The 25726-nt window shown below is 55.6% G+C and overlaps 9 protein-coding genes across 9 annotated transcripts; 3 read left to right on the top strand and 6 right to left on the bottom strand.

Moving 5' to 3' along the window:
* Positions 1-346: 346 nt before the first annotated feature.
* Positions 347-1777, bottom strand: BKA78DRAFT_150871 (uncharacterized protein). Its single transcript, XM_066882933.1, has 6 exons — positions 1490-1777; positions 1310-1417; positions 1060-1205; positions 956-998; positions 697-899; positions 347-619 (listed from the first exon to the last, which is right to left on the bottom strand). Exons 1-6 carry the CDS (start codon positions 1679-1681, stop codon positions 529-531), a joined length of 783 nt encoding a protein of 260 aa, XP_066743406.1. The 5' UTR covers positions 1682-1777; the 3' UTR covers positions 347-528.
* A 1450-nt stretch (positions 1778-3227) lies between these two features.
* On the bottom strand, positions 3228-7506 carry BKA78DRAFT_296427 (RNA dependent RNA polymerase-domain-containing protein; the record flags this gene model as incomplete). Its single annotated transcript, XM_066886620.1, has 3 exons — positions 3228-6187; positions 6221-6901; positions 7092-7506. 3 exons carry the CDS (start codon positions 7504-7506, stop codon positions 3228-3230), a joined length of 4056 nt encoding a protein of 1351 aa, XP_066743405.1.
* Positions 7507-7821: 315 nt separating this feature from the next.
* On the bottom strand, positions 7822-8963 carry BKA78DRAFT_316738 (Mss4-like protein). The gene is made up of 5 exons (XM_066888650.1): positions 8801-8963; positions 8602-8713; positions 8410-8550; positions 8200-8359; positions 7822-8145 (listed from the first exon to the last, which is right to left on the bottom strand). Exons 1-5 carry the CDS (start codon positions 8813-8815, stop codon positions 8061-8063), a joined length of 513 nt encoding a protein of 170 aa, XP_066743404.1. The 5' UTR covers positions 8816-8963; the 3' UTR covers positions 7822-8060.
* A 510-nt stretch (positions 8964-9473) lies between these two features.
* On the top strand, positions 9474-10854 carry BKA78DRAFT_353627 (sphinganine hydroxylase-like protein Sur2; the record flags this gene model as incomplete). Its single annotated transcript, XM_066891592.1, has 2 exons — positions 9474-10155; positions 10205-10854. 2 exons carry the CDS (start codon positions 9474-9476, stop codon positions 10852-10854), a joined length of 1332 nt encoding a protein of 443 aa, XP_066743403.1.
* A 1167-nt stretch (positions 10855-12021) lies between these two features.
* On the bottom strand, positions 12022-15627 carry BKA78DRAFT_316734 (endoribonuclease YSH1). The gene is made up of 5 exons (XM_066888649.1): positions 15266-15627; positions 15103-15200; positions 13627-14755; positions 12884-13571; positions 12022-12806 (listed from the first exon to the last, which is right to left on the bottom strand). Exons 1-5 carry the CDS (start codon positions 15413-15415, stop codon positions 12331-12333), a joined length of 2541 nt encoding a protein of 846 aa, XP_066743402.1. The 5' UTR covers positions 15416-15627; the 3' UTR covers positions 12022-12330.
* A 105-nt stretch (positions 15628-15732) lies between these two features.
* On the top strand, positions 15733-18290 carry BKA78DRAFT_316730 (transcription initiation factor TFIID component TAF4 family-domain-containing protein). The gene is made up of 2 exons (XM_066888648.1): positions 15733-17168; positions 17216-18290. The coding sequence occupies exons 1-2, from the start codon at positions 16013-16015 to the stop codon at positions 17857-17859; spliced, it is 1800 nt and encodes a 599-aa protein (XP_066743401.1). The 5' UTR covers positions 15733-16012; the 3' UTR covers positions 17860-18290.
* A 317-nt stretch (positions 18291-18607) lies between these two features.
* BKA78DRAFT_316728 (neutral/alkaline nonlysosomal ceramidase-like protein) lies at positions 18608-21023 on the bottom strand. Its single transcript, XM_066888647.1, has one exon. It carries the CDS (start codon positions 20944-20946, stop codon positions 18925-18927), a length of 2022 nt encoding a protein of 673 aa, XP_066743400.1. The 5' UTR covers positions 20947-21023; the 3' UTR covers positions 18608-18924.
* Positions 21024-21738: 715 nt separating this feature from the next.
* BKA78DRAFT_316726 (Pre-mRNA-splicing factor SPF27) lies at positions 21739-22950 on the top strand. The gene is made up of 2 exons (XM_066888646.1): positions 21739-21978; positions 22033-22950. Exons 1-2 carry the CDS (start codon positions 21942-21944, stop codon positions 22632-22634), a joined length of 639 nt encoding a protein of 212 aa, XP_066743399.1. The 5' UTR covers positions 21739-21941; the 3' UTR covers positions 22635-22950.
* A 678-nt stretch (positions 22951-23628) lies between these two features.
* On the bottom strand, positions 23629-25029 carry BKA78DRAFT_252624 (cyclic nucleotide-binding-like protein; the record flags this gene model as incomplete). Its single annotated transcript, XM_066884751.1, has 1 exon — positions 23629-25029. One exon carries the CDS (start codon positions 25027-25029, stop codon positions 23629-23631), a length of 1401 nt encoding a protein of 466 aa, XP_066743398.1.
* Between the last annotated feature and the right edge of the window lie 697 nt (positions 25030-25726).

The raw sequence follows: 25726 nt of genomic DNA, 5'->3' as shown, positions 1-25726 counted from the left end.
AGCGTGCGGCGGCGTCAGGCCGCTTGAGCTATCAATGTCGCCGCTGGACCCTGGTGTCCCCAGTCCCAATCCCATCCCCAGCGAAAGAGTGCCTAGCGAGACGCCGCCGCCGCCCGGCCCCCATAGCACGCACTCGCGATGCTGCGGCGGGTAGTGGTGGTTGAGGTGGCGCTGGTGGCTCTGGACGGCCAGCTCCAAGTCGGCATCAATGTCTGCGTCCGCGTCGCGCTCTCGCGCGTTGGCCGGCAGCTTCTTGACCGATGAGCTCGTCTGAAGCTTGTGCAAGGCAGAGCCGCTGCTCGTGAAAGGGTCGGCGCCGTACGAGTGCGAGTGCTCGTAGGTGTCGTTGGAGGAGAAGCCCAGCCGACAGGGGAGGAGCCGCAGCAGCGGCCGGAATGTGTACATGCTGGTGGCGATGAGACCGGCGGCTATTTCAATGTTGGACCACATGGCGATGGGACCAAATGATCCTGTTTGGTGCTGCGTGTTAGTGGAGAGGGTGGTGTTCAGGGAGCAAGTTGAGAGAGTTCAGGGGGAGGCGATCAACGCACCCAGGGGGTTCCTTTTGTCGGCGAAGCCAATTGCGTATTTAAATCGTGCAATCGTTGCGACACTTGCACTGTAGGAATGGTCAGTATCACAATCAACATGTTTCCGAAATACATCTTCTGTCAGAACCCTCTTGCCTCGACTTACAAAATGCCCAGCCCGAGAATTATGATGGTAGAACACTTGACTGCGCGTGGGATTTGCAGCCCCCATATCAACGGAATCAGGCCCACGGCGTAGTACACGTCGAGGCCGATGCTGACGCCGGACCACACGTGCGCGCTGGTCAGGATGATGTGTTTGGAGACGCAGTGGCCGCCTTTGACGTCGCGACTCCACGCTTTCCGGGGCTGTGGCACGTCAATCTGTGGCTTCAATGGCTGCTTTGTGATGAGCTGAAGCTTACAGGAATGCATTGGAAAAGAAGAAGGAAGAATGTGTAGAAAGATCTTTTGAGTGGATCAGCCTCCTCCTGCCAAGGGGGTGTAAGGGGAAAAGTCGGCAGCGCACATTATGACATTGACAGCAGTCGACAAGAAGTTGATGCGGCGCAAGGTCGTATTCGACGTGCCAATGATGCGCAACTGGAGAATCGCCACGCTTAGCTTGACAAAGGCCGACGTCGCGATATAGGTGACTTCGCAGACGACGAGGAACTGTTGCTCGACGTGATTAGCTAGCCATCAACAGCTGGAAGCTTTGCATGTGACTCGCGGAAACGGTCTGGCAGACGGGACGCGGGCCAGAGTCCGTGACGTACCTTGACGCCGACCTGCAGCACATGATACGAAAGCTCGTGCGTGGCTCTGCCAAAGCCGCCTTTGTAGAACCCAGTGATCATTAATCCGGTTAGCACGCAGTAGAGGACCTAGAGGCATCGTCAACAAGCCGTCGCAATCCATTCTTGAATGCCCCCATGCAGTGCGATTGTCGAACTTACAGTTGCAAGGATGAGGACATAGTCGTCTGTGGAGAACTGCCTCTGCAGCCGCGTGCGGATTAAGATGCGGATGACGACGAAAATGAGGGCGAGCGCGAGCCCCACGCAGCAGACGGCGCTGATGTCTTTTTGATTCTTCTCGACTTGGTACCGATAATTCGGGTCGCTGTTTGGTTCCCGTTGGCTCGCCATAGAGGGGGCCACAAAGGAGAGCAGCAACGGCGGTCAGTTATGCCCAGCGGGGCGAGGGGCCGCTGCTCATATCAAAGGCGGAGGTGAGGAGGAGGAGAAATAGATAGGTGTTAAGGTGGCTACGCGGCTGGCTGGCTGAGTGCGGTGGTTGGCTTGCTTGCCAATGCTTAGTATTCGTGTCTTCATTTACCGTTCAAGACGGCCAAATTGCTGCAAATGGATCTCCCGCCCGCTGGGTGATGGAGATGCTGTGGAGAGATATTAAGAGGCGGCATGTGCGATGAGTTGCGGCAAACGGTAAATGGGCAAAATTCGATGCGGCAGTGGGCGAATGGTAGCCGGGCTCTTTTTCGCTCGCATGCTGAACACAGCGAGTCGGTGCCGGGTACGAAGCTTTCGCCTCTTGGTGTACGTTTGTTGGTGCTAGGGCACTGATGAGGGCACCTCTATTTGACTTCCTTGTCGCGCTTGGGTTCGCCGCTGCGGGGAGACGGGGCGAGGCTTTTGATGCTCCGGCTTGGTAGCATGTTTTCCCTCTGGATGGGCAGCCGTGGTCGCTCATAGGCTCCTTTTTCCTCCTATCCCAGCAGCACGTTGATTTAGACTTCTTGTTCAATCAAAATCGCCGTCTTGCCGTTCCAATGCCGTTGGTAGCGTGTCGAAGCTTGGCCTTTTGGATCGAGAGACAGATCTGCTTGACTGCCGCTAAGCCGCAACATTCATCTCGATCTGTAGATAAAATCAGTCCCACCCTCTGTGCCGATAAGAAAGGGACAAGACGGCCTCAAGCTTTGCAATCGATGGCATCTGCAGATCATCAACTGTTCGGGAGCGTCCGAATTAGGTTTGACTCTAGCAGGGTTATAGGAGGGCATGTTCTGATCATCCCAGCACCGTCGCAACAATACCTTGCCGCAATGACTTGCGCATGTGCAACACCATGGATCCATAAACCCGCCTTGCATGCTGCTTGACATGAGAGTGCAGGTCGCCTTTTGAGCAACCTATATTTTCTACCGAGAGACTTTGGAATCCCGCATCAATCGTTTCAGGCCAGACGATTGTTGTTGACACGAGGAGCATTCGAGGATCACGCCATCATTACTTGGACGGGAGATGCTGCCTGATGGGTATGATTCTTCTTTCAATTCCTCTTACAGTATCTCTCGACTAGTGTAGAGTTGGTCCCGTCTTGCCATACTTTCGATTGCGTGGAAAAGGAAATCTGGAGATCCAACCCCGATAACTGTTTGGATTGATTCAGCTATGCCTGAATGAATGCCTGCTACTGAGGGGGTCAAGTGACACTCAGCTTGCCTTCGCCAACCCTAGATATCCAATCCAAAACGCCGCTCCTGTTCCCAAAGATGCAATGAAGCAATCCAACTCCGTCCGCAATGCTCTCGTTGCAAAACAAATGCCGTAGCCATCATGTCGTGTCTAATCAGAAGGAGAATGCGCCCGTGCAATGCTCGCGCGCTCGCTTTTCTAAAGAACAAACCAAACCCAAAGGGAATCACATCCAACCAAAAGAATCCAGACTCGTTCATTCAATCGTGCCATCGACGTCGACTTCAGACAACTCAGCCTCGTCACCGTCGCCGTCCGCCCTCTGCTGCTTCCCCTCTCGAATTGCTTTTTTGATTCGCCTGGGCTTCATGTTGGCCCACATCGGCTGGACGACCAGGCGCGCATTGCCTCCCTTGCTCGCTTTGATTTGACACAGCCACTTGCCAGCCACAGCGAAGACGAATGTCAGGCTCTTTTTGTGGTACTGTTTGTAGAGCACCGAAGCCTTGAGGAGTTCCCAAGTGATCGGCATACCGGGAACTATCCTGTGAGTCCAGTGCTTGATGAGAAGATGCGATTTGTTGGTGGGTTCAATGGCAGTAAACGCGTTGAAGCAGTCATCGTAGGCCCTGCGCAAGTCTTCAGGCTTCTTCTTATCGTCGTCTGGACCGAAGAATGTCGCCCACTGACTCTTCAGATCTCTCATCTTCTTTGCCAGCTCCTTGAGCTCCTCCTGGACTTCCAAGTCCTCTTTGGCCTGGCCCTCTACATCCTTGCACGGCACAAGGAGGTCCTCATCAACATCAACTTGCATTTCCCGAAAGTGTTTTTTGACAGTCTTCAAGGTTTCCTTCATATAAGGTTCCATGGCCTCGAAGAAAATCTTGTCGGTGATATTGTCCCTTTTGTAAGGGATATCCGATACGTTCTGGTATTTCGATTTTTTGAGTTTGACGAGATTCCTCGCTTGTTCGTACGCTGGTGGAACACCCTGCCCACGGATACCGAGGTGTCTCTTGAATTTGTCGAAGGCTTCTTGGTCAAAGCTGTAGCCGTTCTTGGCCGAATCCACCAGGAGGTCGTGCAAATCAGCGAGTGCGTTGATTTTTCGGGATTCGATGCAGTTCTCCGCGTATGAGATCCGCTCGTGCAGCTTGGTTGCCTGACCAAGAAGGCTTGACTTGCAACGGTATTCAAAGCTGGCGCGGAGAAATTGTTGAGTGGAGGGCCGTTGCGCAGAGGACGACCCTTTCACTCCCAACAATTCGTTCAACCGACGCTTGTCAACCGTGATACCGTAGTCCTCGGGATTAGGATCTTGATCCGGAGCTGGTGCATTCTTAAAAGGCTCAGCCAGATCTGGCTCCCAGCATACCCAGAACGTATCGCCATCGTAATCACCACCCTGGAGCTTCCCAGCCAAAGGATATTTACCCACTAAGGGAAATACGACAACATCCCGCAAGTGAGCCAACTCCAATCGAAATCTGGCCTTGACCTTTTGGATATCTGACCTCCTCAGAGCGGGATTACGGGCAACGAGGACAGGGCGATTGTCAAGGAAGGTTGTCGATTCGCCCGAGACGTCATCTGTGAGCCTTTGCGAGAAGTAGACGTGGACTTCTCCGGGCTTGAGAACGCCAAGTGGATCGGCCACACCTTTGATGTAGGTGCATCGAGGCAAAGGGATGCGGACGTTCATTCGGAGCTCTTGAAGGCTTGCGGACACAAGTTTCTCGGCGGCTGCGGCGACGTACGGGTTCGAGGGATCAAAACCAGACTCTAAGAGAAGAACGAGCTTCTCTTCGATAGATCTGGGCATGGCCCCCTGATCAGGAATTCCGTCTTCTCGATTCTTCTCCTCCCTGACAGAATTTTGTTCGTTGACCCACTTCCTGAGGCAAACGGGACTTTCAGTAGCCTCAAAGAGTTTGGATCTCTCTTGGTCTAGATATTGGCCGAACAGATTCATCAAGCTTTCTTCAGGAACTCCGCGATCATGGAGAATCGGAAAAAAGGAGAGATAGATTTTCGAAGAAGACGCCTGGTCCGTGATGGAATGCAGATCGAACGTCAATCGGTGTGGATCGTACTTGTTGTGATCATAGTCGTCTTGATGAGGCTTGAATTTCAGCTGACTGTTGTTGATTTCGATCCACACGTCCTTGTGTTCGGGATCTCGAGTGTCCTGAGAGGCGCTAAGGATCCACATCCCTTTGGCACCACCGATACGTCCCTGGAAAGTGCTAGGAAGAGGACCGCCTCTCCCAACACTCTTCCAGAGCTCTTGAGCAACTCCGACGGAGATGCGTGCACATCCGTCATTCATCACTCTTTTCTTGTTCGTTGTATCGATGGGCCATGTCAAAGCAGCATCATTGTACTCGTCGTCCTCCGGTGCGTCATCAGCGACAATGTCTTCAACGTATCTCACTTGAGACGGCATGAAGGAGAGGCCAGGGTTGGTGGTCGTCAGTCCCAGAGCTATACGGGCAAACGCCTTTGGAAACGCTTGCGATGAATTGGGCTCTTCCAGGGGCATGAACCAATTCAGCAAGTCGTAGATGTCCATTGCCTGGCGCGGAGCTCGACTGCTGACTCTCTGCCTTTTGCCTTCAAGGTCACAACCGTGGAGAGCGAAGAGGATGACTTGGTAGCCCCTCAATTCCGTCTCGTTCTGGCGTTTCCTCGGCTGGATCGGATCTACAAAGAAGGCCTTCCAGACTCGGCCGAGAAACCGCTTGGGTGTCTCAAGCCACTCAACGAAGCGGTCTGGGAGGTAACGCTGTTGGTCGCTGATATGACTCGGCATGAGGTGGAAGGAGGGAACTTCAATGTAAAGGAACCGATCACCGCCAAAAGCTCTCTGGAAGCGGCAAGAGGTCTCCGTACGCAGCGGTTGCATATGAAGCTTGGATAGCGGGCCCACATTAGATGTGTTGAAACTAAGAGACGCCTTCAACTTGACATTCTCAAAATTTGGTGCTTTCCATGCCTTCGGGCTGCTGCGTGGGACTGCTGCCGGTCGACTGCGAAAAGATTCGTGCTCCATGAGGCAAGACCAAAAAGTGTCGTAATCATCAGCATTTGCCGACCGATTTTGAACGAGGTCCTCGGGCTTGGAGTTTGTGGCTTCGGCAACCCGCACATAGTCCCATCGGTATTTAAATTGCAGACTTTCCAGTTCTTCGTTGATGTCTGGGACGAAAAGATTTTCTATCGGTAGGCTTTTGAGCTAGTGTTGTTCACCACATTTGGCGGGGCTGATGTTGACTTGACTCGCAGTATCAATCTCAAGGTCCTCTATTCGCGGTGATGCTTGTGTTGGATTCGCAATTTCTTCTTGTTGTCGAACGCGATGAAAAACGTTTTCCTGAAAGTCTTCATCCCACGACGAGACTGTCCCAGAGCTGTGGAATGGTTTGCCACTTTGAGAGACAGTCGCTTCAGTTGTGAACGAAGTGTTCGCCGAACGCGTGTCGCGGTACTGGTTCTGGCCGAGAGAGAAAACAGAGTCTACTCTGGAAATTTCTGTCGACATGGAGGAAATGGTCGATGACCTGGTCAAGCCACCCGTTCTTGAGGAGGAGCGCGAGGAGTGGGCCTCTCTACTTGCTGCAGGAGGATCTGGTTTAGCGAAGCTTGGGGATTTACGTTTGCCATTCGAGCATCGAGAAGCCTTGGATCCGCCACGATCTTCGAACTCCTCCGAAGACCTCTTGCGATTGACTTGAGACACGGGATTTCTCTGCCGTCGCTCTCTCGCATCTGCGGACGGAGATTGCGGGGGTGAGATAGCTGCGTGATCGTTGGCCTTTGACGTGTAAGGCTGAATTGTGTGCAGAGGGCTCCGGACAGTCGCCCGCCCGACTTCGCTGTTTTTTCCAAAACCTTGAAAAGAAGGCCCAGGAATTGGAGGGTCTATAGAGCCTGCGAGTCATTAGCACAAAGAGGGGCTTAAGGGCTGGGTTGATGGTGATCATCCGTTTGGTGAGCTTCCGGAATGAACAATGATCTGCTGAGCAGGACAAAACCCAGAAAAGCAGAGGGCGCAGACCGTTAGCAAACCTTTGGAGACCTAGGAATCAGTGCTAGAGGACGAGAGAACGAGTCAACCTACGGAGATTGTAACGGGGAGAAGAGGAGACTGGGGCAAATCTGTTTTGCTTTGGCGTGACACTCCCTGGCCCTGGGGATGCGCCGACGACAGTTGATTTTGCGCTTTCCAGGGGTTGTTGGAGATACGCCAAGCGCTCTTTGGGTTGCTTGCGGCCCGCATTCTCATGAAACTCAGCAAGACGGCTGTCGAGGACAGGTTTGCCCTTCCAGTATAGGAACTTGACCAGGGAGTTAACGCTCTTTCCTGGGTCTGTTCGAGACTGGCGGCTGGGAGACCATGTACCATCTCGAACAGTCACGCCAAGCCTCCATTTGTTTTCGAGATGAGCGATAATGTCATTGATTTTTTGATCGTCAGTTCCCGTCCGCGGCGCAGGACTCTGTCGAGAGCTGCGAGTCACAGGAGGTTGGTTCATTCTGAGGCAGCAAATGAAGCAAACAGCAAATTTCGCAATGGCAAACTCATCAACAGCGACAGCATCGCAGTCGAAAGTGAAACAACGGATTGGACTGGGCGACAAACGTCGAATATCCAATGGCGTTGATTAGGCGGGCAAGCGGTGGTGTAGTGGTGTTTGGTGTTGGGTATCAAGATCAAGCGGCGTGTGGGGTCTGCAGGCGGCGTATCGCGGACCGAGCCGGGACCCTCGCGCGGAAATGGATGGCCACATCACGTGTAGTTGCCGCGTTGTGCCAGGCGCTTCTCCGAAAGCCTGGCCGCTGCTTTTCTCGGCCCGAATGAGGAGGAGCATACAAGTCTTAGTTGGTAGTCAAGATTTTGTTCCATTTATTGAATTGCAGTCACAGGACATGGCGAAAAAGATCAAGGTAGGGCACATCAAGCGGGAGTGCTTTCATGCAACTGTCCGTCCTCCAAGATCACCTTGGATGGCAGTTATTTCGTCATGCGTTTGATTCGTAAACCAAGGACCATCCAGCTGTCCCTCCTCTATCAACCAGACCTGATCTTTTACACCTTCATCTCGGTGACACCGTGCTTCCAGATGGTGACGAAGGGAGTGACACCGTCCTCGCGGTAGTTGAGGAGGATAACCCTGTGAAGTGGTTAGTTTGGTTGCGTTGTACTTCAGCAAGAGTAGGTAACTCACATTCCGTCAGGGTCCATGGACTCGCCGACAAGGAACTCGTAGTCCTTGAAGTTGCCAATGATCTTCTTGGCGAAGCCAGAGGCCTTGGACTCAAAGTCCTTGATGGTCTCCTCGCTGGCACCCTTCTCTCCGAGAGCCTTCTTGACCGCCTTCATGTAGGCTGTCATGTTCAGTCAGTGAGAGTTCAGCGCCAGCCGTGGCCGCACTTACTCTTGAGGTGAGAGAGGTACGACTTCTTGTCGTAGGAAGTCTCGCTCAGACGGAAAGAGTGGACAATGTCGAGGACGGTCTGGGACTGGTCGTCGACGTCGTCGCCGCCGCCATCCTCAGCAGAAGGGTTGGCACCAATGTCTTTGTCTCATCAGCGGCTAGGCCTGTGTTGTTGGGAATCCCTCGACTAACCAATGTTCTCAGCACCGATGGTGATCTTCCTGCAGTCGGCCTCGTAGGCGACACCGTCAATCTCCTTGAGGTCGTACGAGTCGGAGATGAGCTCGTCGCCGGTGATGATGTCCTGAGAGTTGGGTTAGCATGGCAGAGCGGCGCAAAGTTGCGAATGTTCCTTGAAGCGCCAGGAACAAGTGCAGCGAGGGCGGCGCACCTTGTAAATGATCATTTTGGCGGTTGGTGGGAGGAGACAGCGGATAGCAGGAGAAGAGGGTGTAGAGGTCGCGGCCGGGGAAGGGTAGGTAAATAATGCTGGCGGTGATTTGCAGGGCGGAGAGAAGTTTTCCCAGGCGGTGGTGGGGTTCGTCGGGTGGCAGTGGAGCTGAAGAACAAACTAGCCCGAGGGGAGCAAAAGTAATGTGGCCTGAGCGCCGCGTCCCCCTCTGCCAAGACGTTCCGGAAGCAGTCACGGCCCGAAAAATACAAAATGCCTTAGTAATCAGGTACCAGACTCCGAACTCGATCTAGCCGGATGGGCAATCTCCGCTTTCGCCCTCCGCCGCATCCGACCTGTTGACCACTCAGGCTTCTATCGCCACAGGGTTCCGTAGCGTGACAGCATCCCACCGGCGCCAGACCAGCCCAGCATCTTTGCACGCTTAGGAACCGCGCTCCTTCGCCTCCTTGCAGCCGCTCCATTCCATCCTCCCAAATCAACTTCACACCACCTGCTGTTGTTCTCGTCTGCCTTCCCGCCTGCCGCCTGCTCCGCATCTTCGACACCCTTTGGTGCGCTTCCTCACCCTCGTTCCTCTGCTTCCGAACCTCCGCCAACACCAAGGCGAGAGCATTTCTATCGGCTTTGCATGGTGGCGCAAGCTCTCGTCATGGCGAACGCGACACTCGCGAGCGGCCTTCCCCCGCTGCCAGAGTACACTCTGCACCCTCTTCCACCCGTCGTCTCGTGGATGCCAGATAAATACTTGGTTCTGGCCCTTCCAGTCGCTGCCTACTGGATCGTTTCGCTGTTTTTCCATCTGATCGATACATACGACCTTTTCCCTGACTATCGATTGCACACGCCCATCGAACTCCTCCAACGCAATCATGTCTCGCACCGCGAAGTTCTCCAGGACGTCATCCTTCAGCATGTCATCCAAACAATCTTCGGGGCGCTACTGGCTTGGTTTGACCCTGACCCAACATATGGACAAGAGGATCACGACGTTGCCGTGTGGGCCCAAAGAATCAGAATTGCGCAAAGAGCCATTCCCGCAGTGTTTGGAACCCTGGGTCTCAACGTGAGTGCCATAGCAAAGAATCTTGGCAGCTCGTATCCGTCGATATCCGGTGCTCTTGCTGGTGGACAGTATCCCTGGCTCGTGCAAACCATTGTTGACAACGGCGATCTCGTTACCGCACCCGCTTTTGCTTCATGGGAGATTTCTCTTGCCAAGTTCCTCTACTGGGTTGGCATTCCGGCACTCCAATTCATCTTTGCCATTTCTATTGTGGATACATGGCAGTATTTCTGGCACCGGGGCATGCACATGAACAGATGGCTTTACAGTATGACTTTCTTGAAATCTGGAGATTGCCCAGTCTAACCTGCTTGCAGCTACTTTCCACTCGCGTCACCATCGTCTCTACGTACCGTACGCTTACGGCGCGCTCTACAACCACCCTGTTGAGGGCTTCCTCCTCGACACTCTTGGAACGGGCGTTGCTTACCTCCTTTCCGGAATGACCGTTCGCCAGGCCATGTGGTTCTTCACGGGCTCGACCATCAAGACCGTGGACGACCACTGCGGATACGCCTTGCCGTTTGATCCCCTCCAGTTTATTACATCGAACAACGCAAGTTACCACGACATTCATCACCAAAGCTGGGGCATCAAAACCAATTTCTCTCAGCCATTCTTCACCATCTGGGACAGCCTTCTGGGAACCATGTGGAAGGGCGACGTCTCGCTCAAGTACGAGCGCCAGCGCAAGGCAGCCGAGCGCAAGGCCGAAGTCGAATTGCTGAAGCCCCAATTCCTTCCTCCGGAGTTGAAGCCCGAGTCCACTCCGGCATCCGAGCCCTCATCCGAGGTCGACAGCGCGATGGAGGAGAAGCCGCAAATGGCACTCCGCCGCAGCCCTAGGAAGAAGGCGGCGAGCACATCTCAGCAATCCGCTGGCAGTCTGAAGAATCTGCGTGAGCGCGTCAACGGGAGCCTCCAAGGACGCGGCCCGAACGTGCTTGGTCTGGAAAGCACTCACTAAAAGTGTGTTTCGTGCGACTATCTCTGGCTGAGTCGCTCGATGTAGACTTGGAAACGAAACGAACAAACCACAAACACCTGTAATGTATCACGATCACACACCTACACACCTCTCGACCTTAGATGTGGGAGCTCCGTTCTAGGCGAGGCGCATGCAAGCAGTCCTACCTAGCATCTCTTCATGTTTTAATCTGGCATTCAGTTTGTTGTCCTGCAGCGCTACTTAATTGCTTCCGTTTGACCGTTCGCTGCGTTGTACCTTTCGGCGTCGTGATTGGTGGGGGCTGCCTTCCATCTCCGTTTTTCCTCTTCTCCTTTCTCCACTTCCCTCTCCCCCTCGGCTTTCCCCAAGCTAAGGGGGAGCAAAATGCAGTCGCAAGAGTTGCTGCTGCAAGTCTCCTTGACCTTTCTTTCCTCTTCTTGTATTCTATCTTGACCCGGCGCGGCCTTTGCTCGCTGGCTTTTGGTGCGTATGTTTTAGTCTCTTCTTCTTTTTCCTACTTCCTTGGGTCACTCGTACACGGTTTACCGTATTGGGGTGCGGTTGCTGTTGGTCGTTGGGTTGCCGGCACGGCTGGGTTGATTAATGCGGAATCAATCTCAATCAATTGATTTGATATTGTTATTCACACCACGCGCGCTTTATTTCTTCCCGCTGCAAACAAAGCTTCTTGCATAGATGCGACTCGCACATTCAATCGTTGCCTCATGGCTGATGAGATTTTCAAAATACTACATAACTCCGAGTTCTTCAAGTTCGTCGTCAGTGGCTGAACAGGATTCGGTTCTAGCGAGCAGTCAAAATCAGATGACACCGCACGACGTTGGCGTGATTTCGCTGGGCTCTCGTGCCACGGCTGACAACGGCACACGTCTTCTGGGGTAACTTGTGGCACCATGCTTCCTCCTCGCCGCAACCGTGACACACAAGACCCAAGCCAAGGTGTGGACTTGTCGTTGAGGTCTACAACCAATTATTGCATACATGACCCTTCAATTTGAGTGTACATACTCACAGTCTCCCCACCACAGAGCTGGCGTCCTGAGTTCGCAGCGGCAAGTAGTCGGCGGGAGGTAAGGTCACGTAGATCTGTTGATGAAGAAAAGGCCATGTTTGCCCGAGTGTACTGTATGCATGTTGGCTGGCTATATAGCCTTTTCTCTCGTTCTGTCCTGTCCTGTCCTGTCCTGTCCTGTCCTGTCCTGTCCTGTCCTGTCCGTCCGTCTTGTCTCCTTGCTTATCTGATCCATGGACATCAATGGTCTGTCACTCAACCCGCTCCGGCCATCTTCTTCTTGTAGCGGACAAGAAAGTGTTAGCAAGGTAGCAGGGTGTAGGTGGCCGCTTTTCTGCTGGCCCACGGCGCCCTGCTTTTCTATCCAAGCATCCGTCGTCCGGACAGTCTTTCCTTCCTTGCTTGCTCCATCTGTCCACTTCACGCCCACCCAGCATTCTCGCACGTACTGGCGTCCTACCTTACTCCCTCCAAATCGGCGCAACCGTCTCCACGGCCCTCTCCACAATCGCCCTCACCCTATCCCTCAGAATGCCATTGGCGCACTCGACCTCCAGCGTCTCGAGCCACACCTTGGCGACGAGCTTGTCGACGCGGATCTCGACGCCGGGCACCGGGATGCCGAGGGCGTGCAGGCGCTTGAGCTCGGCGGCCTCGGCGGCCGACAGGTCGGTGTCGTTTTCGTCGGTAGTAGGGCCGCCGGCGATGGTCACGGTCTTTGCGTTGTTCTCGGTGGTAGAGGCGTTTTTGGTGTCGGTGTCGTTGGTGGTGCTGTCGGATGGTAGCTTCGGGTGCGTGATGGGAGAGATGTTTTGGCCGAATTGCGCTTCGAGGAACATGCAGAGGCGGTCGAAGCGCGTCTGCGGGTCGCTGGCCGCGTGGGGGTTGCGTTTGGGTTTGGCTGGCGCATGGGAGTGGGCGTGCTTGGATGATGATTCTGGAGGGAGTGTCAGCAAAGTCCGGTCGAATTGAAATGGTTGACATTTCATGAAACAGATGCGGGTGACTACTCACGCTTCACGGCCGCCGGGCTCGACTCGACCGTAAACAGCACAGCAAGCACGGCGTCGGCGATGCCATCGTTGATCATGTTGCCCTCCCACTCAACCTCGATGTGACCGCCAGCACGGCAGTGGATTGTCACGCAGCCCATGACGACGAAGCTGGTGGTGGTTCTGTCGACCTCCTCGTCTGCCTCTTCCTTCTTGACACCGTTGCCGTTCGTCTCAGCCTTGCCGTCAATTGCCGCGTCGCTGCTATCAATCTGGCGCAGTGCGCCGAATGTGCCTTCGAGTGCCCAGCGAATGAGGTCAATGCTCGCGGCCGCGAGGGTGAGGTGCTGTCGGCAGAGAATCGTGGTTGTTGTCAGGCCAGCATACTCTCGCAGGTCCTCGGGAGCCATGAGGGACATTTTGAAGTCGTTTTGCACCAACACGCCGCTGATGAGTTTGGACTGATCGTCTTGCTTCTCGTATTCTTCGCTTGCGAGGTCGTCTCCTTTCTTTGGATGGTGTGGTAATGGCGGCGGTATTTGCGCGAGTTTGCCAACGACCTTGGCTACCTTGTCGGTTTTGAATGGTATGCGAAGCTCTTCGCAGTTGGCTGGCGAGAAAACCTTGACTGGTTTCTTCTTATCTGCGTTGAGCGACAGAAGTTTGGACTTCAATCGCATCATGTTGTGCTTCTCGCCGTGCACTAGAATCTACACCATGCCAAATTAGGTCGTGTGCGGTCAAAGGTGAATGACTGTTACTTACCACAACAGGGGCCGCGACTTCCTCGATAAACTCCCTGTTCTCCGTACCGTCCACATGCGCAGCAAAACTGAGTTCCTGGACGCTACATCGCCTGGGAATCATGATTTGTTCATTTTCTCTCCCGGGGCCTCTCCTGACTGCGTTGCCTCTTGTCATGACTGCCTGAATCTGCTCGGGCTCCTGCTGGATCAATTTGCCCATTGTGCCCTCGACAGAGTAACCGGTCATGATGACTCCGTTGCGCGGGTCGGGTGCCCATCTCTCCAGCAACTCACGGCTGACGCCGTTCTGCATCATACCCGGACTCGCAAGCATCACGCAACCACCAACGTCGTCAAAGCGTTCCAGCGACTTCAAGGACCGCACATATCTAAAGTCCCATGGGCCAGCCTTTGAGGCATCCCCGTTTTTCTCGGCCTCTTCCATGCGCTCCCTGAACAGCCTTTTGATGTTGTCGTTCATTGCGTAAACATATGTCTGGTATACGACCATGCATTTCCTTGCAATATTGGAGGCGTAGTAGATGGGGATCTTGGAGTACTCCAAATGCCTCGCCCAGTATTCGTCCAAGATGAGTAGGAGCTCTTGCGCACGACCGAGAGCAAAGACGGGGAGGAGAACGCGGCCACCTCTGTTAAGGATGCCAGTGATTGACTTCATGAGAGCTGCCTCACGCTCTAATCTTGGAATGTGTGATGCAATTCCAAAGGTGCTCTCTGTAATCAAGACGTCGACCTTGACATTTTTCGGTACTTCGGCAGAGATCAAATGCCTGTCCTCCTCTCGCGAGTAATCGCCTGTAAAAAGAATTTTGAGTCCCGCGATCTCGATGAGGAACATGGCAGCGCCCAGGACATGGCCAGCCGGATATGGGGTTATGCGGATTGAGGAGATGGTGTGGGTCGTGTAGTAGTCTATTGCTTCGATTTGTGGAAATGTTGAAAGGTGGTCGGCTTCGGTATAAAGCTGAATACGGGATTCGGATGAAGAAGATATGTTGCCCACACGAACGCTGTCTTGGATGAGCCACTTGTAGATTGCTTTTGTCGGATGGGTCATGAAGACGCGGCCCTTGAAGTTGGTCTTGGCGAGAACATATGGTAAGGAGGCGGCATGGTCAATGTGGAAGCTGTTGGGCTAAGTCAGCGTCTGTTCGTAGGATAGTCCAAAGCAATCGAATCGCGCTGCCCTTTGGGGCTATCTACTCAGAACATGGGGTCTGATGCGTGCGGGTTTCTTCACCACAGCATTGGGAGAGGATGTGCGCAGAGATTGAGTTTTATTGATGCTCATATACAGTGGCGGTGGTACAGGATACGTAGGAAAGAACCAAGTATTTTCGACATCATGTCCTTCCGTAGTATCCTTTGCGCTCACATTGTGACGCCTCCAGTCAGACATTGTCCGCGCGCAGAATGGACTCATGATCAAGGGCTAGAATTCAGGTACAAAACGCTAGGAGAGGTGTTTGCTTACTGGCTGATCAACAAGACATCAACTTGACTGAGGTCAAACTCATCGTAGAAGGGCAGCGCTGCAAGTCCATCGTATGCAGGATGCATACCAGCATCAAGCTATCCGCAAATCAGCACAATTGTCCTCAAGTTCACTGCAGGCCTGCATGGCTGGAGCAGCATACCATGACCGTCTTGCCCTTGTATTGTATGATGTGACTGGACCGGCCCACTTCGTTTCCACCTCCTAGACAATAAAAGAGAAGCTCGTCGGAAGGGTCGACCGGCTCGTCATCGCCCGGCGCCATCGCCGCAGCTTTCCGTTTGGCAGCCATGGTGGGAGTGTCGAGGTCAAGTCTGCCAGCAGTTGAGGTGAATGTGTGAGGTTGAGGGGCGGTCAGGTCGCGTCGTGCGATGAGAAGGTGCACCCTAGTAATGAGGTTCCGATCATGAAGTAAGCGTCGCGCGAGTGGGTGTGGCCGTGGCGAAGTGGAATGAGATGGAGGAAGAAGGGAAGCAAAGCAGTTGAGCAGCTCTTGACGCGGTCGCGACAGAGAGGCTGAGCTATGTGGAAAGTCATTGCCGCTTAGCGGTGCGCGGCAAGGCGATCGGTGCGGCTACCATTTAGCTCCGGCCGGATTAACTACCTTCCGCCTGCGGCGACGCGCTGCTGGAGAGTGATTGCGACTGTTGGACTGGCTGCTCAACCCAAACCACCACCGCCGCCAACCTCGTCGCCCGTCCCCAACCCACCACGACTCCGTAACAACCTTGCGAAACGTGCTCAATCTCCTCAACCACCTCCCTGACGCACGGCGACCGCTTTCGCGAATGATATACGACCCGCCCTCACGATAGGTCACGGCAAGAACGGCCGGTAGGCTGCACGCAGGAGCAGCACCGCCGCTTGTGACTCCACCTCGCCGAGCACCATGGCGCACCAGTATCCCGCGATGCCGCCGCATCAGCAGCAGCAACAGCGGCCCTACTCTCCTTACCCGCCGACCGCGAACTCGCCTGTCCAGATGCAATCGCCCGGCGGAATGGGCATGGCTCCGGCTGCCAAACGGACGAAACTGTCACCAAACCCCGGATCGCCGTATCCATACTCGCACAACTCGCCGTACGCATCCATCCCGGGAACACCTGTCCAGGCGCACACTCCAATCCAGTCCTTCAACCAGCCCGAATATCCACCTCAGAACCATGACGTAGCACCTCGTGGACCGCCGCCGCCCGGCTCCATGGGTCCGCCGCAACGGCCTGTGGAAAAGACGGAGAAACAGGAAAAGGAAAAGGCAACGGACCTCAATGACTTGAGTGATTCAATTGCGTCGGCCGGTATTGACCTGAGGGAGGAAGAAAACTACCTGGCGCAAACATGGCAGAACCAACACCACCAGGCCCGGGCTCAGTCATTCTCCTCACAGTTCGCGCCCTCGCCATCTACGCTGTCGCCCAACGGCAGTTTCAACGCGCTGGGTGGCAGCTTCTCCGGCCATCCAGCCTTCCAGGGTGCTGGTCCGGTTAGCCAACCACCAGTTCCGCAAAAGACGGTTGAAGAGGAGCTGCACGAGAAGCACAAGGCGGCTGCACGCGCATTGGCGGAAAACTCCCAGCAAGAGCTGAATGACCCCTTCCTGAAGGCTAATAGCATCAGGCATAAGTTGGGCACAGTCTCATACGCTGCCGGAGTGAAGTTCAGTGTTGAAGGTCTTTACGATAGAATCGAAAAGAAGTCCAAAGAACTCTCTGGTGCGCATGGGACAACAGCTCTTGGTCCTGACGGCACTGGCATTGTCAGAGCCGAAGCCGATGCGCTCTTAGACACCAATGCGCCTTTGGTGGACATTCTCACCCTCTTGTCTCTGGCCACCAAGGAAAGACTCCGCACCGTTCTCGAGGACTCGTACGCGCTTGCTCGGTCTCGTCAGCTTAGCTCCGATGGTGTCGTTCCACCAGAGTACGCCGACATTGCGGTTGGAACAGGAGCCGAGCGCCCTACTACGGCGGTGCCAGCATCCGCCACCAACACGGCATGGGACCAGCCTGACAGTGCTATCAGTCCCATGACTGTGCCGAAGAAGCGTATGTAGATGCAAGTGGAAGCAATATTCCCGGCTAATCATTTACAGGCGCAATCGACTCCGACACCCCCAAGAATGAATTATCGCGCCTCCCTACACCTCCGACTGATACTCCTCCAACTCCTCAACCTACAATATCCTTTTCATCAGAGGTCACCCCTCTACTACGCAAAGCGCTGACTGATGAGCGCAAACTTGAAAAAGAGCGCCTCTCACGACGCACGAAGCGCGCATCTGCGAAGGACGGCAGCGGAACCCCTGGAACTCCGGATCCAAGCAAACCTAGCCCAGCAGACATCTACAACCAACCGAAGATGACGAAGAAGGAGCGCGAAAGGATAGCCAAGGCGGGTCAGACGGAGGAGGTTTTGCACAGGGCGGCCAACACGACCGCGAACATGGCAATAGGCGGCATGAAGAAGTACAGTTGGCTGTCTGGAGGCAGCGGCTCTGGCGCCTCAACCCCGCGGTTGAACACGAATCTAGGACCGGCGGGAGGCAGCGGAGGCGCCGGCGGACAGCAAGACCGGAATCTGGCCGCAAGAGACCGAAAATGGGGCGAGTGGCGCGAGGACGGACCCAAGGGCAAGGGCATCCAGCTGCGCGACTTCATCGCGGCCATGGAGCTGGATGATGGCAACGAGAAGAAGACACTGGCGCGGGCGCTGGTGAGGTTAAAAGCCGACAACTGAGCGCCCTGGCGAACCGGTGGAAGATGAGCAAGTGCTGCTCTGATTCATCATTCAAACAAAAGCAGAAAGCGAGTGTGACTGAGAAGGAGGTTGGAAATGGGAACCAAACCAAGCGCCCGAAAATACCATGAGAGTCGAAAGGAATTGGAGGGAAGACGGGCGTCCGCTGATAGTGCATTACATGAAAGCGAGGCTCGGGGTTTGAACGAGCCGTCGATTCGTCCCTCTCTGGTTGGGTGCCAGGACATGGGAGGTCAGGCACCAGACTTTTTGAGACGTCATCCATAACTGCTTCGAAGAAAGGCCGTATGTAGGCTGTTAGCATCAAATACCCATGAACTTGAATGCGTGGTTTCTGCCGTCCATGTATTGCATCTTGAAGCGACAGAATGACTCACTGATGCGGTGGTTGAGCCAGGGCTCCCTCCTTCCCCGCAAACATATGTAGACACATGTGCGCTTACCTAGGGAAGTAGCTACCTACCCACACGATTTATTTCGTGAAGCAATTTGTGCGTGGAATCCATCCACATCAACATCCACACCTAGGTAGGGGCAGCATGAGTACTTACATAGTAAGAAAGACGCGTTGGAGCAGCACCTGTAGACGACCAAGGCCTGAAGAAGAGGGAGGTAAGATGAGGCATGAGGAGACAGAGGATCTACCTTATGGAGGAGTTGAGATATAATGTGGACGGGAGGTAGAAGGAGGCGGCGCATTGGCGTCATGGTACTTGCTCAGGGAGACAAGTCGGGCTGTACTTGCCGAGGTCTTAACGTCGTCTTACATTCATTCGTCGACCCATATTACGAGCGTGTGACCTATATATCGCATCCCGTCGATTTATCCATGACCATCTCTCAAAATAATCCCATTTACTCAGTGACCCAGTCCATATCGTACCGTCTTGACCCAGCACCCAAACACGCGAATGCGCCATCTTTCTTTACCCTGCCTACCCGACCGAGAGCCCAAAAAAGCCAGAGGAAATTCTGATGCACCGTCTTCATTTTTACCACAACCCCTTCTCCCAAGCCATCCAAAACAAAACAAAAGATCCCCGTTTACTCGACACGGAACGTGCCACTCTCGCCCTTGAACGCCGTCACCTTGCCCGTCACACTCCTCGCATCGCCGAAGTATCTAAGACGATACTCGCCCTTCGGCGTCTCGTCGCCAATCTCCCACGTCACCGTGACGCGACTGGTCCCCAACACGGTCGAAACGCGCTTCCACTCGTACACGAGGGCCCAGTCGGCATCATCGGCGATCCTATTCCAAGTCACCGTATCGTCAGCCAGGCGCTCGACAGCGGCAAACGTCTGCTCGAGCCTGAGGTCGTTGCGGGGGTTGGCGCCGACAAAGACGGCGGAGACGGCCTCGCCGGCGCGGTAGGCCGACGAGGTGTCGACGTCGGAGATGACATCGCCGAAGGAGTGGCCGAAGCCTGGGTTGTCGTAGACGACGCCGGTGATGAAGCTCATGCTGGCGTTGCGGTTGTCGGGGGGCGAGGGGCCTGGGGGAGGATGCGATGAGGAGGAGGGTGAGAGGTAGGGCAGGTAGGTCAGGGTGAGGTTGATGTAGGCGGGGAGGGTGTGTGGGCCGTAAAGTGTTGAGGCACCCTCATAGCGCTGAATGGTGTATTCTTCTGGCGTGGCGATGTAATGCGTGTACGAGTTTGCTGGGCCGCCGAGGACGACCATGGGCGTGGGACTGCCTTCGGATGAGAGCAGGTCGGTGGAGACGACTTCTTTGGCAAGAGCTTCGCGCCAGCGTCGGCCGGACATGGTGGTTGCCTCACCAGGAGAAACGATGATGAAGAATTGTCCCACACGGAACAATTGAATATCAACAATGTTTGGCGTCCAGGGGTACGGCTTCTTGGTTGCTCCAACATCGAGCAGGACAGGCTTGGGCGATTGGCATGCCCGTTGCTCATCACTCGGCTTGTGAAGGAATCCTCCAATTGTATTCCAGAAGGGATTGTTGGAAGAGTCGTTTTGCGTAAAGTCAAACGCGCCTGGTCCGTCCGTGGTGCCAGCGGCGAAAGAGTTGCCCAAAGCCGCAGAACAAGTCTTGACGTAGCTACCATTAGCAAGAGGAAACGAATAGCCATCAAGGTCCACAAAGGTATGGAGAAATTTGACCGAGCCAGAGATGGCGGTTCCAGATGAGTCCATGGACGAGAAAAGATCCTTTGCACCAGCATACTGCCGACGACCTATTTCATGACAGCTTTTTGCGCCGCCGTCATTCAGACCAAAGAACGGACCACGGCCGTGGCATGGTGCGGCTTTGCCACTGCAGGTACTGTTTTCCAAGGTACACTGCTGGTCGCTGCCATCTTCACACCAAGCACCGTTGACATTTGGCGTGGTGTCACCCACGTTCGCTTGGGAGAAACCAGCGACGAATCCATCAGCCGCATTGGCTCCATTGGCCGCCATGTCTTGTTCGAACAAGTAAGCCGCGACTCCTTTGTTGTCACCCGTGATCAAGGTCTGGTTTCCCAACATAGAGGTGCCGTGGACAGCGAACCAGGTCAAAACGCCAATGTCTTTCCCATCGCTGTCTCGCTGGAAGCGGAGCAGCGTCATGTTCTTGTCCACATTGTCAGTGTACCGGGCGCGCTCCTCTTCCGGATTGGCGAGATAGGCCCAAAGACTGCGATTGATGTTGGTGTCTTTAATGACCGTTTGGCCAAAACTCAAGCTGCCTGGAGTAAGGCTTTCATGGGCTCGTTGAATCGAGAGGAGAGCGCCGTCGACAATGGCCTGGTAGCTCTCCTTGCAGAATCCCAGGCTCGTGATTTGAGGCAGCAGGTAGTTGAGCCAAGCACCGGGACCAGAGTGCGAATGGGTTCCAGTCACGGCCACATTCGACTGGCCGTACATGGCATACTTGTCACCCAAATCGGCCAGTCCATCCAGAATACCATTTCGGACAGCCGTGTCGCCAGACTGCGTGTCGAGGACCAGATAGACGAAGCGGCTGCTCTTGTCATCGACGTCGCCGACGATAAAGGCGCGCGAGTAGATGCGCTGCCGAAGTCCAGTTCCAACTTGACTGATGTTTGCATATCCCATGAGGTTGAGCTCCACAACGGGCCTAAGCCACAAGGCCGTTAGTTTCGCTATTGCTTTTTCTGCTGGCTGCTGCCGCCTTGCACAACAACGACATGGAAATGTCCGAGACGCATGTAAAATTTCCGAAGCGCATGCTTACCCAGTGATGTCGGCCTTGCCTACCCCGATGAGGTATTTGCCGCCCCCGGATGCAGCGTTTGTGGTGGCGATGTTGGGGAGCATGCGGTCATCATCGCCATCTTGCTTATTGTCATTGCCGGCAGCGCGCCAAATGTCGGTGTTGAAATGGGCCACGTCGAAATACAGGACGAGCTGCAGAGCGGCGACGAGAGTAATGACGGCGGCGAGGAGGGCGAGGGCGAAATTGGAGCGCGCCATGCGAGGACGTTGTTGCGGCCTGTTGAGCGGCGAGCCGGACTCAACCTTTCTCGATGCAGCAGGATCCGGCGTCTTGGACGCCATGGCGGGCAGAAAGCAATGTCCTCATAAGAGGACGTGGGGAGTGCGGAGAATCAGCAGGTGGTGAGGAAAAGAGGGGGGCACCGTGACCACAGAGGAGCAAACAAAAGACAATAGTTAATCCAAATGGTCCGTCGGAGTTGAAGGCGCGGACCGGGGGAGCTGGGTTTAGGTTGCGCGGAGCAGCGCCCGGACGACGCGCGCATGACGTTTTGGCGCGCCGCAGGGACCAGGACTGAAGGGCGACGGTCGCGTCTGATTGGCCCCCCGCGTGCAGCCACTGGCCACCTCGACTGCACATCATAAACCTTGTCCAAAGTCCATCTGAGCTCCACAACCAACACCACCACTACCACAACCGCGTCCACCTTCCCCTCCAGGCCAAATCACGCTGCCCTTTGCCCTACCTGGACAGCTGCTATACCATCCCACCAACCACTGCTTTGTGAAGCACGGAAAATTGTCTTGCAGCAGCACAAGACATCGCATTCTCCTCGCGCGCAAATTCCACCCACCCTCCCTCCACGACTTCCACCATGCCTTTAATCATCGAGTCGCACGACTCCCTCCCATGTGCGTCCCACGCCGGTCCGAACACCCCCATCCCACCTCACTAACAAGCCACAGACATCGACGCGCCTCCGTCACCCTCCTCCCTCGCCGCCGCATCAACCCTCATCACGACCGAGCTCTCGCCCTCCGCAACCACGACACCGCACGCATCGCTCCCCGCCGCACCCACGCCCTCGTACCCTCCCGGCATCGCGGCCGAACACGCGCGCCTCGCGGCCGGCGCCCCCAAAGACCCCGGCACCGGCATCGACGTGTCGCGGTACGAAGCGCTGGACGCGCCGGCCGACGGCTCCGACGCGGCGGCGTGGCGCGCGGCGCTGCAGACGGCGTACACGTCCTCCGCGCACCTCGAGACGCGCCTCACGAACCTGAGCCTGCTGGAGCGCTTCGGCAAGAACGCGTGGCTGGTGTCCAACTCGCAGCTGGAGGCCGAGCTGCGCGCCGTCGAGGCCGAGCTGGCCGCCGCCAAGAACCAGGTCGAGGCCGTCGAGGCGGCGAGGAGGGACAAGCAGGCCGGCGTCAAGGGCGAGATGGATGTGCTCGAGGCGACGTGGCGGGAGGGCGTGGCGAGGGTTGTGAGGACTGAGGCGGCGGTCGAGGGAATCAGGAGGGCGGTTTTGGAGAGGCGGAGGGACATGGCTGCGGGTTCGGCGTAGATTGAATGAGTGGGTCAAGGATTGAACATTGTCGGCACCCGCCTTTTGAGGCAGCGGACACGAAGAAAAGGGGAGAAGGTTTGGCACGCCTCCGTGGCCTGTCGGGCATACTGTGGCGTGGAGGAGACAATCTAGGCAAGCGAGACCATAAAAGCACCAGTCTGACATCTCCAGACACTTTTCGACTGGCACGCTGCCATTACGCGTTCCAAGCCGCATCAGAGCGAAAAAGAAAGGCAAGATCTAGATCCAGCACATGTACACATCGAACAAACAACATGGCAAATAGACACACAGCGACCATCAAAGAGGAGAAGTGGTAATAGTAGTATAATAGGGTAATAGTAGTAGTGGTGTCCCGTCCGTTCAACTTTCCATCAATCGAACTCAAGCCGCGCGCCCAACCGCGTATCAACTCGACTCCCTCAACCCCCCACAAAATACACGTCTCAAACCAGCAGACGACACCCGGCGGAGCCTCAACGTAGTTCAAGTCTTTGGCTGCTTGCTTGGTCCCTTTTCTTTGCTCGTGCCTAGGTGCGTGTCTGCCTGCTGTCGTCTGTCCATACGTCAAATCCACTTTGTCCAGTGACGCGGCTCTTCTCTGCCTGCCTGCCTGCTCGCCCGCCCTCCCTTCTCGCTGTCCATCTCAACCCGGAACCTCGTGGTGCGTGGCTAGTGCGTCTGGACATGTCGCTGCCGCCGTCAATCCATCCATTCAGTCAGTCAGTCAAGCCATCCGTCCAACCGTTCATCCCCCATCCAGCCAGCCGGCCCGCCCTCCTTATTAACGAAAACGCTGCGCCTGAAAAGGAGACGAAATTTCTTAGGAAAGATTCAAAGGGCAGCAAAGAGAGAAACACAAAACCGCAAAGTGCTGCAATGCCCATTCCACTACCCATGATGACTTTTTTGTCGAGGTGATTTTTCGAGTTTTCATCTTCTATGAACCGGGGCCCGGCGCCCGTGCCCCCACTGTGTATTGGTGGCGTCGTTATGCCATGGTTGCGATCGGCTCCGTCGACAACGGGTCTGCGTCTTCGATCGGCGCCTTGCTGGGGTCGTTCCGCCGCATGAGGCCTTCGACAGGCCCCAATAGCCGCTGGAAGCCGTCCTTGCCCAGCGTCGCCACCTTGACCTCTGTGGTACTAACAACCGAGGCTGCGCGGGGTGCGTCGTTGAGCAACGCCAGCTCGCCAAAGTAGTCGCCCTTGTTGTACTTCTTGACGGGCTTCTCGATGCCGCGCTTGTAGACCTCTGCCTCGCCAGTCTCGAGAATGTAAAACGACTCGCCTGGGTCGCCTTCTTGTATAATTGTCGTGCCCAGGGGATACTTCTTCGTCTCGAGGGCGTCGGCAATCTTGGAGCGCTCGTAAGGGGTGAGCGATTGGAGGAGCGGGACTTCCTCGAGGAAGCCCTCGTACATGCGGCGGCGTTGGAAGGCCGAGTCCATCAGAATGCGGCGGAACGTGACGCGGTCCAAGGCCCACAGGGTCGACGGCTCGTTGGAAATGACGGTCGCGGCACGCGGCGCGTTGTACATGAGAGCGAGCTCACCAAAGGAGCCGCCTGGGCCGACGGTGCCCACCCTGTGGCCCAGGCCGTCGAGGCCAGCTTCCAGCTTGCCCGTGTCGCTCACGAAAATGTCAAAGGAACCGCTCTCGACCACGTAGAAGTAGTCACCCACGTCGCCTTGCACAATGACCTTGATGCCCTTTGTGGGAATGGGCTTCTCCTGGAGCGCACCCAGCACCTGGTTTGATTGTTCGTCGTCGAGATGGGAAAAGAGGAAGTTGCCAGCGACGGCTTGTCTGAGGCGACCTTGCTGCTCAGCAGACTTGGGGTGGTACGGCGGACTCCAGTTCTCATGCAGAGCGGAGGTTGGGTTGAGGGATTCGGCGGACACGGAGGTGCGACGGCCCATGTTGTAGTTGCTGGGGAAGCTCTGCGTGTCCATTACGGCGAAGCCCGAGCCGGAGCTGTCTGGAGCTGAGCGCGAGGGCGAAAAGGTCGAAAAGCCCCAGGCGACGTTGTCGGCGGAAAGGGTAGCACCCTGAGTGGTGGTCGAGTTGATGCTGCGGGGGAAGGACGAGGCGGTGGGCGAGGCAATGAGGTCGTTTTCGTCCTCCTCGTCGACGCTCTCCATCTGGAGCGGGGTGGTGGAGCGGGCGGGCGAGGTGCTAAAGGGATTGCTGCCGGGGAAGCTGTTGGCAGCCATGAGACCAGATCTATTTTGAGTCGAGTGCTGGGGCGACAGCTGGAACTCTGCGCGCTGAGCCTCGAGGCGGCGCCAGAAGAAGTTGGCGCAGAACTGCAGCACGTCCTGGGGTTGCTGCTTGAGAATTTCGCGATCGAGCGCGCTTATCTCGTTGACGTATTCGGGCGGCAGCGACATTGGCGTGGTGTTTGATGCCAGAGCTGACCGGAGACGAGAGGGAGGAAGAAGAGGGGTCGGGACGTGGTGGTGATGGTGGACGAGGAGCTGTGTGCCGGTGCCAGGGCCAGGGCCAGGGCGGGAGGTAAGCGGTGCCGGGAGGGTTGACGTATGCTAGGGTGTCGAATCGAGGGAAGGGATGCAATGCAGGCTCTGCGGCAGACGGCGAGCAGCAACGAGGTGGTTGAAGGATGGACGGCGAGAAGACGAACGAGGAGACGAAGAAGTAGGAGGAGGTGATGAAAGCAATAATAGGGTGGGATGAGGGCACCAGCAGTCCAGTGGCAGGCAGTCCGTTCACGCGTCGGGGTCGGGGCAGCTCGCACGGGGCAAGGACGATGGATGTGGATATGTCGCGTGGGAGAGAAGATGGACGAGAATAGGGTGGCAGGGTGTGCACGAGCAAGGGGGGAAAAGAGAAGAGATTATGCCTTTGGGAGAGGTGGTGATGGTGTTGGACTGGGACTGGGACTGGGACTGGCCGAAAGCTTGAGCCTGGTCGGACTGAGGGTGAAGACGGGAGGGAGAAATTCGGCCGGCGGGATTGAGTTGCAACTGACGGTGAGACTGACTGGCCTGAGCTCTTCCTTCTGCAGCCTTCTGGGCCAATTCGAGAAGGCGCAGAACAACTTTAACCCGCAAGTCTCACGCCCTCTCC

This window comes from Phyllosticta capitalensis (assembly GCF_038381095.1).
Source record: "Phyllosticta capitalensis strain CBS 128856 chromosome Unknown BKA78scaffold_6, whole genome shotgun sequence".
NCBI lineage: Eukaryota > Fungi > Ascomycota > Dothideomycetes > Botryosphaeriales > Phyllostictaceae > Phyllosticta > Phyllosticta capitalensis.
This window is presented reverse-complemented; position numbering and strand designations above follow the sequence as displayed.